Source organism: Pteropus alecto, unplaced genomic scaffold, assembly GCF_000325575.1.
Source record: "Pteropus alecto unplaced genomic scaffold, ASM32557v1 scaffold15, whole genome shotgun sequence".
Classification (NCBI taxonomy): domain Eukaryota; kingdom Metazoa; phylum Chordata; class Mammalia; order Chiroptera; family Pteropodidae; genus Pteropus; species Pteropus alecto.
Window position 1 is genome coordinate 1,870,138 of NW_006436286.1, and position 14,505 is coordinate 1,884,642.

The 14,505-nt window shown below is 54.1% G+C and overlaps 1 protein-coding gene and 1 pseudogene across 1 annotated transcript in view; one reads left to right on the forward strand and one right to left on the reverse strand.

Moving 5' to 3' along the window:
• Positions 1–582: 582 nt before the first annotated feature.
• USP31 (ubiquitin specific peptidase 31) overlaps positions 583–14,505 on the forward strand; it is a 32,276-nt gene continuing 18,353 nt past the window's right edge. Inside the window, exons 1-12 of the mRNA XM_025047281.1 lie at positions 583–757; positions 1,446–1,570; positions 2,476–2,613; positions 3,804–3,892; positions 3,981–4,073; positions 4,636–4,771; positions 6,893–7,037; positions 9,014–9,191; positions 11,562–11,673; positions 12,239–12,333; positions 13,573–13,650; positions 14,206–14,335. Coding sequence (XP_024903049.1) covers positions 583–757; positions 1,446–1,570; positions 2,476–2,613; positions 3,804–3,892; positions 3,981–4,073; positions 4,636–4,771; positions 6,893–7,037; positions 9,014–9,191; positions 11,562–11,673; positions 12,239–12,333; positions 13,573–13,650; positions 14,206–14,335 — 1,494 coding nt within the window. The remainder of the gene's footprint in view (positions 758–1,445; positions 1,571–2,475; positions 2,614–3,803; positions 3,893–3,980; positions 4,074–4,635; positions 4,772–6,892; positions 7,038–9,013; positions 9,192–11,561; positions 11,674–12,238; positions 12,334–13,572; positions 13,651–14,205; positions 14,336–14,505) is intronic.
• LOC112480289 lies at positions 1,908–2,023 on the reverse strand (annotated as a pseudogene).

A 14,505-nucleotide genomic window follows, 5' to 3' on the forward strand; every position in this document is an offset into this window, starting at 1 on the left:
TAGCAATAGAATTGTTAAAAAAAAAATCACACTCGAGAAAGGCCAGGGCCGACCAGGTCCCACTGCAGACTAATCACACCAGTGGCATCCGTGCTCTGCTGCCAGGACACGGTTTTTATTTTTTAAAAATTCCCCAGATGATTCTAATGTGTAGCCTGGGGTCGGGAGCCAATACTTTAGATCTTTCTCTCTCTCTCTTTGGCGTTTTCCAGGATTATATAGTATCGTAGGGTAATTCCTTTTCTTGACTTTTGAAACTTACGTAACAGCTGCCGTCTAGTTTTAGTGTTTATAAAATGCTTCTGTGAGCTCATCGAAGCCCCACAGCAATCTTTTAAGAAAAATATAATCACCCTTTTTGCAGAAAAGCTAGCAGAGACTCAGAAATACAGAGTGAAAGGTGACGGAGGGAGGACTGGGACTCAGGCACTGGGGGTCCAGCGCCCCGTTTCGGTCGTGTTTGCGGGGGAGGCTTGCGGCCGCCGCGTCCAGACCAGGAGGCCATCTCGCCGCCACTCTCCGCCTGCGCAGCATCGCGGTCTGTTGAGAAGTCCGCGCTCGTCGCTCACCTGGCGGAACCGCATGGCGCGCGTTCCTTCGTACAGCTCTTCCCTGTACCCGGCTCCGGTGCTCTTGACCACACTCCCGCCCTTCGTTATGGTTTCTGGAAACGCAGCAACCATCTCTCCGCCCTTCATTTTCGACGAGGCCTGCGCCCTTTCCGGCTTCCAGCAGGCAGAGGGCCCTTGCTGGCCAAGTCCGTTCAGATCCTGAGTTTGGCTCGTGAGCCCTGGGACACCTGTGCCCTGTGTTAGGTCCTTGTGCCCCTAACGGTCACGGAGCTCTGTACCAGACATGACGCGCTTTTCCCTGTGGTCCCCTGACTCACGCTGCCTTCCGTCCTGCAGCACGTCCTGAGGGCCGTTAGTACATCTTGCTGTGGTTTGTCTTGTCTGGGTAGAAGTGAAATCAGTAGTCCCTGCGCACCTGCAGTGGGAGATGTCGCCACTGGGAAGCGTCGCAAAGAGGAGCGTGTGGGCCGCGTACGTTCAGTGAGCTTCCTGTGAACTCCCCCTTACTGCGATGCCGTGCTTTGGGGCGAGGCTGACCCGGAGCAGTTTCTGCCCCAGTTACAGAGAGTTCTGGAAGTTTCTGTGGCCTGTTTAGTCGTGCCCAGCAAAAAATCCTGTCGAGCAGCTTCAGCGCAGCGCTGGGCAGGCAGCGGTGGTGGACAGCTGCCGGAGGGGTTGCAGCAATGGGGACAGGGAGCACAGGTCCGATGCGAGGCCATCTGATGAAGAACCTCGTATTGTCTCCGCCCTGTCATCTGATGGACACTGTCCATGAAATATTTGCTTCGACGCGTAACGAAGTATTTATTTTGGCTAATTCGTTTCTTAGGGTGCGTGTGCTGAGAACTCCCCCACTCCCCCACTGGGAGTAAGTGAAGCCTGCTGTGCTTCTGGTAGTATGTGCGCTACCTGCACATGAGCTTGTCCCCGCCCTCGCTGTGTACCTAAGACTTCCTCCACGAAACACGCACAGAACCCGGGACCCCTGCCGCCCATCTGTAAGCTCCCTGCACCCATAACCACCCTCACCTTCTCTCTGTCCCCCAGCCCCAGAGGCAGCTCCTCTGCCTCTGCCCTGACACCCTCCTCGCCCCTTCCTGACGATCGTCTCTCTTCACGTGTCTTCTTTCCGGCAGCTGCTTCCGTCAGCATGCGGGGCCATTGCTCTCTGCGTCCCCGTCCAGGTGGTCCGAGCATCTTTCCTGCTTCTGTGTTAATGCGGCTTCCTGGGCGTGGGTGGCAGCCTTCCTGCAGCTGCGTCGCCTTACCGTTCGCTTAACCAATTCCCATTTTTTTCTTTTCCTTTTTTAAAAAATTTTTTATTATTATTATTTACACCTACAGCACTTGGTATTCCTAGGCGGTCTCCCATCCAAGTACTAACCAGGCCCGACCCTGCTTAGCTTCCGAGATCAGACATCGGGCTTGTTCGGGGTGGCGTGGCTGTAGACCACGGACCGCGGCTCCACCGGGGCGCGAACCCAGGACCTTCTGCGTGTAAAGCAGACATGCTCACCGCTACACTATGGAGCCACGTCCACCTTTTTTTTTTTAATTGGGGTATTAGTGTCAGGTGTATACTCACTTTGGGTGTACTAATGATGATGCGACATTTGTAACAGTTCTCATTTTTCACCAGTCTTTTGCTAGTAAAAAGCCTGGTGAATGACTGTCTTCCGAGGCGTCTCAGCCGCTTTGGTGGTCTCCTTTAGGGGACTCCTCCGGGCGGGGGTGCGGGCCGGGTGTGCCCTTGGGGCGGGCGTGCAGTGAGCCCTGCCTGGGCGCCGTGGGCCTTCCGGGAATACCAGGGCCCTCGAGACCTTCCCTCGCTCTGGGGACTGTGAGCGGTTTGTCCTCAGAGCCGGGACTCACCCGGCTGCTGCCGATCTGTTCACCTGCACAGAGCATCGTGTCGAAGAACGCGCTGCAGTACCGGGGGAACGCGCAGCACGACGCCCAGGAGTTCCTGCTGTGGCTCCTGGACCGAGTCCACGAAGACCTCCATCACGCCGTGAAGCAGGGCGGCCCGCCTCCGGTGAAGGTGAGGGCGCCTGGGGCCCCGGCCACGCATGCCTTGCGCCCAGTTAATACGGTGATGCTGGCTTGGCTCTGGGCGAGTGCAGGGTTCATGGGTGCCGGGGTTCCGCCGTGTTTCCTGCCGGGAGACACGAGGCGCCGGCTCCAGGGGGCCCGGTGCATCCAGCGCGAGGGGCACGTGTGCACGCGTGCCAAGCCGTAGACTGCGTTCAGTGTCCCATCCCACCACGCTGTTTAAGCAGAAACTTGCTTCGGTTCCGACGAGCCCCGTGCCTGCGGAGTGAGCACGCGATCCGAAAGGGGTGCGTGGGGCCTCTGTCCCTGTGACTGGGCCTGAGTCTGGGAACTCAGCCCCTGGAATGTTCTTCCGAGGCCCGGTGGTCCATTCTCGTTTTTGTGCACAGGGCCTGAATGTGACGGGTACTGTGATTTGCACAGTGGCAATAATTCCGACCAAAGGCTGGCCTTCCTCTCGCGGCTTTTAAAATTTTTGGTAATTCTGCTCTGTACCTCAAATTTTAAATGTCTAGTTTTGCAAAGTTGTTAAATATTTCGATTCGAGGTCTTTTGGTCCCAGAACACTCTCTCCTGTCGTATGACTGTGTCTGTGGCTGACTCCCTCCCGGCAGATGGAGGTGACCTGGGGCCAGGCTTGATGTATCTGTGCCCTGAGGCCACGTGGTGCTCTCCGCAGGTGGGGGCGGGACTCTGTAACAGCAGGAACGGAAGCTCCGGGAGCAGGAGCGGAAGCTCCGGGAGCAGGAGCGGGAGCAGGAGCGGGAGCAGGAGTCTGCGCACATGGGGGCGGGACTCCGTAACGGCAGGAACGGAAGCTCCGGGAGCGGGAGCAGGAGCGTAACGAGGGGGTGATGGGTGCCAGGGAATTCAGGCCTGGGAGGAACCGGCGGTCGGGGTTGGTTTCCGGAAGGCGTGGGAGGGGCGTCACAGTGGAGGGGGTGGTCTTAGCGCCTGGGGAAGAACGGCCTCGACAGGGCGAGGGAAGGGAGCACGATGTGGGCGGGTCTGTGGCCGGTGGTCCCGTGACCCGGTTCTGCCAGCAGTCACGTTTCACTGAAACATCTGGGCCTGACGCGTAGCTCGGCTAGGAAGTCAAGGGCACGTGCGACTTTGCAGGTCACCTCCCGTCAGTAATGGGCACTTGCGGTGTGTGAAATCGTGCTTTCTTTTGTTAAGCCACCGTCGGAGACCGGCCTGATGCCCGAGGGACCGTCCTTTCCTGTCTGCAGCACTTTCGTTCAAGAACTGTTCCAGGCGCAGTACAGGTACGAGCCAGCCAGCCTCCCCGCGGGCCGTCTCTCGCGTGGCCGTAGGGGGTCTTGACGTGGGTGTCCTATGTTTCTGTCCTCGAAGGTCTTCCCTGACGTGCCCTCGTTGCCAGAAGCAGAGCGACACCTTTGACCCTTTCCTCTGCATCTCTCTGCCAATTCCTCTGCCCCACACCAGGTGAGGACCGACCTAATTCCCGTGTGCTCCTTGTCCTCTGTAGGCTCCCTGGCACCTATCACTACCTGCTGGACAGGCAGTGGGCCTGGTGATGAACGCCGGCACTTACAGGTTGACGAGCTGCAGGGCGGGCAGGTGCGCGGGACGGAGGTGGCTGTTCGGTGGTCCTCCGCCGACAGTGTGGGGAGGAGAAGGCTGCCGAGTGCCTTCTAGGTTCATCAGAGACCTTACATGGTACTTTAGTTAACTGCCTTTTTTGAACCATTTCTCAAAATTTCCAGGAGTTACACTATTTTTAAGAAACTACAAAGCACGGAACCAAGTATCGATGTGTTCCGTCTTTGTCTGATGAGGACTACCTATGCTGGGGGTCTCTTGATTATTGTCTGATAGTTCTACTCAGTTCTGCTCAGGTGCACACGAGGTCTTTCTGGTCGGCTTCCGAGTCAAGGTGTGGGCGGGCTTCAGTTTTGTTGTGTTGATGTCCAGTCAGGTTTGTTTTGCTTCTGTATTGTAGTCTAAATAAGCAACTAATGAGCAGCTCTGACTTTGATCTGTACAGGCCTCTCTATGTCACCGTAGTGTACCAAGGGAAGTGCTCTCACTGCATGCGGATTGGCGTGGCGGTGCCTCTGTCTGGGACTGTCGCCAGACTTCGGGAGGCGGTGTCCGTGGAAACGAAGATCCCCACCGATCAGGTACCACACCTGCCAGCGCCGAGCACTCAAGGAGCCACAGCGCCGCTCCCTGCCCACCTGGAGCTCCCTGTCGGTTCTTTGCCAGACGCGGTCAGATAGACACAGAAAACCAGTTGCTTCTCTGTCGAGGAAAAAGAAAATCAAGACCCAGAGGAAAAAATGTCCAAAAACCTTTGCATGCCTCATTGAATCGCGTGTACATTTTTAAAAGGAAAAGCTGTGACTTTGCACCAGGACCTTCTTTTAGCTTTTTTTATAAAGTGTAAACACTTAACTCCCCTTAAATCATTCCTATGGATGCTTCTATGGGAAGAGCATCCTTGCGATATTCAAGGGTCAGAGAGGCTTTGAGAACTGGACCTCTTCCCGTCACGGTCGTAAGAACGGCCGTCTCGCTCACACTCCACGAGAGGCTCAGGTCCATTTGTTTTGTGTGCAAAGCTGGGTTGGCCCTTGTTTACAAAAGAGAACGAAAAGTTGTATCCCCCCCTCCTTTTGGGGGGAGTAAATTTTTGATACATAGTTATATTTAAATTGACCCAAAATACTTTTGGCTCTTTGCGATGACATATTTTTGCATGCACTTTTTTTACTCATTCGCTATTATGATTTTATTTGGAAAAACATTCCCTACGTAGGGTTTACTAAGGAAGGACAATTCAGTGACTGAATAGTGTCTCCCTAGATCGCTGCTGGAAGCTACTGTGTCATCGCTTGAGTCACGAAGGCGCCTCATTGGGGAAGTCACCACCGTAAAACGGTGTCGTACACAAAGGCGTTGCCTGAGAGGCAAGCACCGCACGTGTTCATGGCCGGGCGCTGCACGCTGACAGTGTCCATATTCTTCCTTGCTCTCCAGAGCTCATCGATTCTTTCTTTCCCTTCAGGACGAGGATAGAGAGGGACGGAGGCGGGTGGCCTCAGCGTGCGTCCGAGGCAAAGCTGGTTGTCTCTTGAAAGCTTTCGGTGCTGTCTGGCCCTTTTTACCTGTGGTTTGCACGAGCCATTGTTCTGACCTCAGCTTGTTCCGATCTCAGCTTGCTGGAGAAAGGGAATGACAGTTGCACGTTCACCTGCAGAAAAACAGTGAGGCTGTTTGAGTCGCCACACAGAGCTGTGCCAGGGATTTCTCTTGAGCTGTTTGTGGACTGTGCCCGCAGCCCTCCCCCTCGTCGACTTGGGGCGTGTTAGCATCTGCGAAGCGGGGCTTAGGCACCCAGGGGAACCGTGTGACTCGTTCAGGGTCGTCGGCTGCTAGGTGGCAGGCTGGGCCTGGAGCCTCCTCATGCCCGAGCCCGAGCTCCTTCGCTAGGCAGTGCTGCTGAGTGTGTAGCGCAGTCTCTAAACGGCTCCCTCGTTTCCCCCATCTTTTGTTGGTTTTTTTTTGTGCAGTACTCAACCGTCTCAGAAACAAAACTTAGGAACCGGAAGTATCTCCTGTTAAGTTTCTGAGAACTAGGGGTTCCTAGCCACAGTCCTCTGCTGCGTACTCATCCCTGTTTTTTCCTGCGAACGCACGACATTTATTTTACGAAAATAGACCCGTTTCCACACTTTGGGCTTTACCTTGCTCTGACTGAGGAGGTCTCTCCGTGTTGGTGCAAGCGTGGGTAGCTTGTCCTCTGTCGTAGGTTTGTGATATCAGCAGAGCGTAATATGTTTAACTACTTTCTATTGTTGGACGTTTGAGTTGATTTCAGCGTTTCCCTAATGCAGATACTCATGGTTATTTGACATTTTTTAACCTGCAAAGAACATTTAATGATACCAGAGCATCTCGGGGCCAGACGTGTCCTCCCGGCCTGTGACTGTAGGCAGGCCACTCCGCCTGAAGCTCCACCCCCCAGGGAACGAGAGAAGCTGTGGGACCTCCCAGTCTCTGCTGCACCGAGACTCAGGGAGCCCGGGGTTCAGTGCCATGGCGTTCCAACGACAGCAGTCACAGAGACTGTTCTGCTGCCAGGCCTCTTAGCAAAGGCAGATGACGTGGGCCCGCAACGTGTGCCAGGGCCCTCACAGCCCAGCGCAGGCCCCGGCGCCTGGGGAGGCCGTTGCTGGGGTCGGGGGGCAATTTGTGTTGACTTCCTGCTCATCCAGCTATTTCGTTTTTCCCCTTTGTAGATCGTGTTAACAGAAATGTACTATGACGGATTCCACCGTTCCTTTTGCGACACAGACGACTTGGAAACGGTCCACGAGAGCGACTGCATTTTTGCCTTTGAGACTCCGGAGAGATTCAGGCCGGAAGGGATCCTCAGCCAGAGAGGTGAATGGCGCCTGCATCGGCGAGCACCTGGGTGTGGTGGGCCGCTGCCCTCTCTGTCATCCGCGCTGTGATGCTGCGACTTTCAAGTGGTGATAAAGTGCACAGCACACACGGTTTTTATGGCGGCGTAAATTTCATGGTGACATATTTCCCCGGAAGAAGGCAGTTCTTCCTGTTTTAGGCAGAGATATTTCCTCGATTCCTAACACTTCCTGTCCCTGTTTGGGGCGACCCCTTTCTGGCTCATGGCTGACCGTGACCTCCCTTAAGTGGCCTCCTCGTCGGCTTTTGACAGCCCTTGGGAAGGTATTCCGTGTCACAGCCGATGTATTCATTCATTTATTCCTTTAAAACATATATGTATATTTCGGTGTTTTGGTACCAGCTTTGATGTTTAATTTCTAAATTCTAAAATCTATAGAACATTTTCCTGACATTTTTAAGAAATCTGCCACCGACGTGCCGCCTGCTCTAAACTGTCCCTCCAGTCGGCTCTGCTGAGAACCGAGTCCCTAGCTCCTGCCTCGCCGTGTCGCCCTCTGCTCCACGGGTGACGTGCAGGGTGGCAGTTTCTCCTCATCCTTGCCGACGTTCATGTTCCTCCTTTAGACTGTGGCCATCCTCGCAGGTGTGAGGTGGTGTCATCGTGGTTTCGATGTGCATTTTCCTAATGACATATGGTGCTGATCATCTTTGGGTGGTTGTCGGCCATTCGTATATCTTCTTTAGAGAAATGTCTAGTCAAGGTCTTCCCCTCTGTTTAAACTGGGTTGTTGGTCTTTTTGTTGTTGAGTGTGAGAGTTCTTTCTATATGCCGGGTACAAGACATTTACCCGAGATAAGACTTGCAAATGTTAGCTTCCTTCTGTGGGCCATCCTTTCACTTTCTTGACAGTGTCTTTTGATACACAGAAGTATCAAAAGTATTCATTTTGATGAAATCTAATTTATCTTATTGTTGCCGTTTACGCTTTTGGTGTGGTATCTAAGAATTCAGTTTTTCCTCATGTTCTTTTTTTAGAACCAATTCCGTTGGCATTTGTTTTGGTATTGACTGTGCATTTGTTACTTTGAATTGCTGTAACGCTGACGTACCGTGATAGCTTTAGCAAGTCTTATACCGACGGCTGTCTAGGTTATTTCCAGAATTCTGCTACGAATACCTTTGCGTAAACCATTTTTTATTTTATTCTCCTTCTGGCGGCATCATCGTCGTCGTTATTTTGTGTGTGTGCGTGTGCGTGGTGGAGGGCGTCTCTTTCCTGCTCTCCAGTTGGAGTGTTACTTGCTTAGGCTGTACTTGCAGAGGATTAAAGAAGTTACTTCGTCAAGCGTCTCCTGAGTTCCCGCTAAGTGCAGGATCCGGTGCCGGCTGCTGACTTGCCGAGGGCCCCGGCTGACAGATGGCGCTGCTTTGGGGCCTTTCTGAATGGCAGTCCCGTGCCTGCCAAACACATCTGTTCACTCTCACGTAGGTCGATGTAGTCTCACTGATCGTATCGGAGTTCTGGGATGGCTGTGAGTCTAGTTGAGTGTAGTTTCTTTAGTTTCTTAGAAATCCGGCTCTTGAGTCAGGGAGAAGCAGCTGCGTTGTGATATCGACAGTCGTCTCACACGCACTGGTCTTTATGTTTTATGAAGACGGGGCGTCGCATATATGGCTGCCCTTTAGCTTTGTCGTGCTGGGTCATCTCTACAGACTGGCCCGTCTAACGCTGTATCTAACAGTCACCGAAGCGAAGGGTCTTAATTTGCAGTGTCTAAGATAGGTCAGGCTGGTTTGAGTAGCCGATGCTGAGGAAGTGAGCGTGCCGGCTGGGCGAGTCATCTCAGGGCAGGCCATCTGTTCCTTTATTTTTTGGTTGCAGTTTAAATTCCACAGTAGCAACTTCTTGACTTCTCTACCAGGTAAATGTCTTTATTGAACGACAAGAGTTTTGAAGAGATAAAATAAGTTGTTTTTTATTTTATTTCAGGAATCCACTTAAGCAACAACCTGAACCACTTAAAGTTTGGCTTGGATCACCCCGCACTATCTTCGGCACAAGCAGCAGCCAAGCCGGGGAGCACGGACTCGCCCCCACCGAGGGCGGGGGGCGACAGGATCGTCCTGTTAGTGTGTAACCGAGCCTGCTCGGGGCAGCAGGGGAAAAGGTGAACACCCGCCACTCTCCAATAAGTGCGACGTTTTCAGATGTTGTCAACAGTAAAAACGTCCTTACCCGTCGTGGTTAGTTTTCCATTCTGGCCTTTAGAAAGGTGTGTAAGTGGTAAATGGGCCTGACCTGAGGGTCGGCAGGGGCAGGACATAGTCAGAAAGGCTTTTCAAGCCCAAGTAGTCATCAGGGCTCGGCTCACGGGCGCATTTCCAGCTCACGCTCCTCCGGGGCTCCAGACCCACAGACCTGGAAGCCAGCAGAGGCTTGGTGAGCGAATCCAGCTTCTTGCTTGACAGCTGCTGATGGCTACCGGGTCGTTTTTAATTCTTCACAGATCTCCTCGGATGGTCTGTGCCCCTCCGTCTTCTGTTGCAGACCGAGCTCGCTCCCTTCCCCCGTGAACCCAACCCCCCAGCACTCCCGCCTTGGTGGAGGGCACCGCGCCAGGTTGGGCTGCGTCAGCGAGGAACTGGGAGGGGACAGCTCTCAGGTCTGTCTCCCTCCATAAGAACTTACGGGAGTTTTAGGTTGTCTTTTAAAGTGTCCTTATCACCTTAGTAATGCAGCTGAGCAAGCACAAGGCGGGGATGTGTTTCCGGGAAGAAGGACATGGAGTTTTTAATCTTTGTCAGGGTAGCATTTACATGAGTGTTTTAGAATGTTGCTTTGAAATAAGCTCCTTTGTTAAGATGGTAAATGACAAATGCATAGTGTGTGCATTTATGATTCATTAGCAAATGCTTCAGTGTGTCGGGTACTGTCCTAGACGCTGGGGATGCACCAGCGCCCAGGCAGACGGGGTCTTTGTTCCCGTGGAGCTTCCGGCCTCGTGAGGGCAGCGTGACTAAATAAGGGCACGCTTTTAACTTCAGACAGGCATTTCCACTTTGAAGATGTTAGAACAGGTTGGGATGGTGGCCTGTGCTTGGTGGCCAGGGCTGGGGGCTGGGCGTGCTGACAAACCGCATCAGGGAGGGAGGTCAGAGAGGCCTCCTGGAGGAGGCATCAGCTGGCCGAGCTCGAGTTGAGAAAGAGGGGTGAGCTGCGTGAATCTCTGAGGAGCGGGGTCCCAGGAAGAGGCGATATCGAGTACAGACGCAGAGCCTCGGGGGAGCTCGGCATGTTTAGGGGACAGAAGGGAAGGGGGCGTATCGTTTTTATGTAAAATGAAGGACCTGCAGAATCCCCTTTATGATGCTAGTCCCTTAAAACCGAAGACACTGTCACATGAAATGGGGCCGGCTGGTTTGCACATCGTGCTTGTGATTTCTGTCACACCACAGCCGTGTCTAGGCAGATAGGCTCGCTGCTGAATGCCACTGGGCATGAACTGTTTGACTTTGGTTAGGGGTAGGTTTCCCAGGGACGCCTCTGCTTCGGCCCGTGTCATGGTTTGTCTGACTGTTACCTGCTCACTCACTCGCTCACGAAGCAGCTGCTGTTTTCTAGGCATTGGCTGTGTGGGCGGGAAGCCAGTGACTTGCAGTCCCTGCCCAGAGCTCCCGGCCCGCGGGGGCGGGACAGCAGTCAGGCGGTGCTGCCCGCGCAGGTGGCTAGTGCCACGGCAGTCGGGGGCGGGTCGGCCGGGGCTTCTGGGTGTGAGCACACAGCCTGGGAGTGGGTGGGAGGGCATTGCGGCCCGAACGGAGACCTGGTGTGTGAGCAGGACACAGGGCACAGGGCATAGCGAGTAGGTCTGAGTGGCTGGGGCTCAGGTGAGTGAGGCCGGGCCGGCGGCCTCCGGCTCTCCTGCGTTCTGGAATCACCCGCCTTGCCCTGAGAAGTCTCCGCGCCAGCCGCTGGCCAGAGTGACGGCCACCGCATCGTGGGGCAGCGCGTGGGCATCCTTGTTGAAAGCTGCTCAGTGATGTCAGTATGCAGCCCGGGACGGGAACCCTGGCCCTGCCTCTGAGTCCCCAGCAGCAGTGGAGTACCCGGCCTTCTCCCCTTGGCCGGGGGCTGACCCCCAGTGTCGCCAGGCTCTGTCGCTGGGCCTTCTGGCCTCTGGCACCTCACCCCCTGCATGTTTGGCTGACCCCCCGCTCTTTGCCACACTCACGTCCGCTGCCACCCTCTTTCCCACTGTCCCCGCTGGCCTCGTCCTCTTGCTGCCGATGTCCTAGCATCACGCTCCCCTAGAAGCCCGCAGTGGACGAGCTGTTAAATTTCATTTAGAAATCTCAGCTTCTCTCCTGGTTTTTACACCCACTCATGAGAGTGACTATTAAATTTCCTGTTTGCGTTATTTTGAGAACTGTCCTAAAACCAATTATGTAGCGATTCCATTTAAGAAGGTCACGGGTAGGAATCACAGCATCGGAGGCATTGCCACTATTTAAGGCGGTGACAGGTCTGTGTGTGCTAGGTTCGGGCCGCCCTTCGTGCTGCACCTGGAGAGGACGGTGGCCTGGGACGTCCTGCAGAAGGAGATCTTGGAGAAGATGAAGTATTTCCTGAGGCCCACGGTTTGCATTCAGGTGTGTGCGCTCGTCAGTGTCCCCCCGGCGCATGTGTGTGCCACCCATAGAACCGCCACCGCGGGGACTCGGAGCTCGGGGCTCTGCGTCAGGCAGGGCTGGGGGGCTCTGCGTCAGGCGGGCTGTGTGGGACCGGGTGCGAGTGTCCCGTGGGGCCGGCGGGGCTCCGACTGTCAAGACTGGGGATTAGCCCTCATTTTGTGACGGGAGCTGGCTCTGCGGGGTCCCCTTTCTCCTGTTCGTCTAGTAACGTTTAGCACGTCGTCTGCTGGGAGGGACTGTGGAACAGTTGTCTGCATTTTCAAAGTCAGGGTCACGGTGGTAAGGCACCCACAGGAGACTTACGTTAACGTGCAGCTGTAGGCACGTGACCTGTCTTGCACGACGTGTTTGATGCGTGAACTGCATTTGGGTGAATGGTGTTTAAAGTGTGCTGGACAGCAGCCGCCCGGGTCCGGGAAGGGCTGGGCGGAGTGGTTCGTGCTGCTTCTCATCTGTCTGGAAAGGCCGCGGCGATGCCGAGGCCCTGGAAGAGGCCCTGAGTCTCCTCTCCCACTCCACGCAGGTGTGTCCCTTCAGCCTGCGTGTGGTCAGCGTGGTGGGGATAACGTACTTGCTGCCCCAGGAGGAGCAGCCGCTGCGCCACCCAGCGGTGGAAAGGTAAGAACATACTGAGACGTCGGCTGTGCCCACGGGTAACTCCTTCCTGCGCCGCCTCACAGAACGGCTGTCTTTTCCACTGACGGGCTCGCTTAGAAATTCCTTATTCGACATTTGATTCCTGGTTGGATATGATATGTCTTATGATCTTTTTCAAAATCAGAAAAGCCTGGTGCGCTCCTGAGAGAGCACGTTGCTGTCCCCCAGGCTGCAGAGACAGTGCACCCCGTGTCCACCGGATTGTTGTCCACGGTGGAGTGCCCATCATCCCACTTTCGTCCTCGAAATCCCTACCCCGCAGCCCACTGCCTGGCACCGAGGAGGGCCCGGGCGTGCGGGGCGGCTGCGTGCTCCCTGCGTGCGTGCTTTCCTCTGCCCATCGCGCCCACCCTCTCGGCCTCTCTCACACCGCCCCTCCCCCCGACGCCGATCCAGTCACCACACTGTGCCGCCCCGTGCTTTCCACAGAATTGTTACGTTCCCACACGCCACCGTGTTAATAGTAATGTGCGTTCTACATACGTGACATAAATGTGGAAACTCACCTCACTGTTTTTATCATAATGATTTTTTCCAACAAATATCATAGTGCCTGCATTTCAGGATTCAGAAAAGTCTACAGCATGGTCCTGTTTGAAAGCAGGCCACTGGTTTTAGAGATGGGAGTGAATAGATAACGATACAGAACATTTCAAACCATGAGAAACAGCAGATGAGTGATGTCGACTGCTCACGCTGTTTCTCGGGAGACGCTCTGAGCCAGGGACTCGGCGGGGCTCCACGGGAGCGGGGCAGGTGGCACTCCAGCGGTGCCTTGCAGAAGGGCACCGTTTGGGTTGATGTGGGCATAGTCCAGGGTCAGGCGTGGCTCGTGGGAATGGGGAGAGGCACAGCAGCGGCTTTGTCCCCAGAGGGGCTGTTGCTTGATCTCTCTTTGGGTTGGTGAGAAATTGGGTAAAAAATTGGAAACTCATAAAGAACATCCAGGAGTGGTTGTGGACAGCCTTATAATAACACAGTTCTAAATTTCTTCCAGTCTCTTTATTTCTACATCGGACTGTCCAGGTGTAACGAAGTTATCAAATATGAGGTCATCACAATGGTCTCAGTGGAAACTTTTTCTGTAATCGCATCGTGATTTCAGATTTCAGATAGGGTGATCATATTTAAGTGAAAACATTTATTTAGAAAATAACATGTAACTTCCCTCCCCTCCCCTCTCGCTTCCATTTCCTACAGGGCATTAAAATCTTGTGGACCAGGTGGCACTGCTCACGTGAAATTAGTGGTAGAATGGGACAAGGAGACTAAAGATTTGTGAGTATCTGTCACTTAGCGTTTGTCGTCATTGTTTTCGTTGTTTTGAAAGCACACCTTTGATCTTTTAAGTTAACTGAAACCCAGATCGCTCTTGTCTTTAGCTAAGTGCCCAAACGTGTCGCGGTCCCTTAGTTAAGCAGTTTATCATTTCTCTGCTGTGCATTTCGTTGCTTACTGCTAATGACACAGCAGCGACATCGTCGTGTGTCTGCATATCTGTCATAGGTCTAATTCCTTCGACTTGTATTCCAGGCTCATCACCTCTGGTAAGTTTTACCAAAAGCATGCCCTGGGTTCCAGAGGACAAGACTATGAATTAGCACAGTTCATGGCCAGTCCCAGAAAAACCAACTCCAGGTTTTTCCTTGAAGATAACTTTCTAGGTAGAGAACTCCTCACGAGCGTCTTGGAACATGGGGAATGGAGTTACCACTTACTTTCTTGCACGCTCATCGTTTTGGCGATGACTTCATAGCCACGCTGGGAAGCTGGGGTTGCATTTGGCGTCAGTTTTGCAAGACATTCTCCAAAAAATGCTTCCCCTCCCCACAGCTTGTTCGTAAACACCGAAGACGAGTACATCCCAGATGCAGAAAGTGTCCGTCTGCAGAGGGAGCGTCATCATCAGCCTCAGACGTGCACTTTATCGCAGTGTTTCCAACTCTACACCAAAGAGGAGCGGGTAAGGGTCGGGCGGCACTCCCGGCGCTCGGTGGGAGGGACGGGCATGGCATGGTGACCGCGGAGAGACAGGAGTGTCCCAGAAACTGCCCGAGGGTTTGGCGCTGGCGTAGGTTCTGCAGACGTGATGGGTCTCCTAGTGTTACTTCGTTTAGGACTTTATCAGAAAGA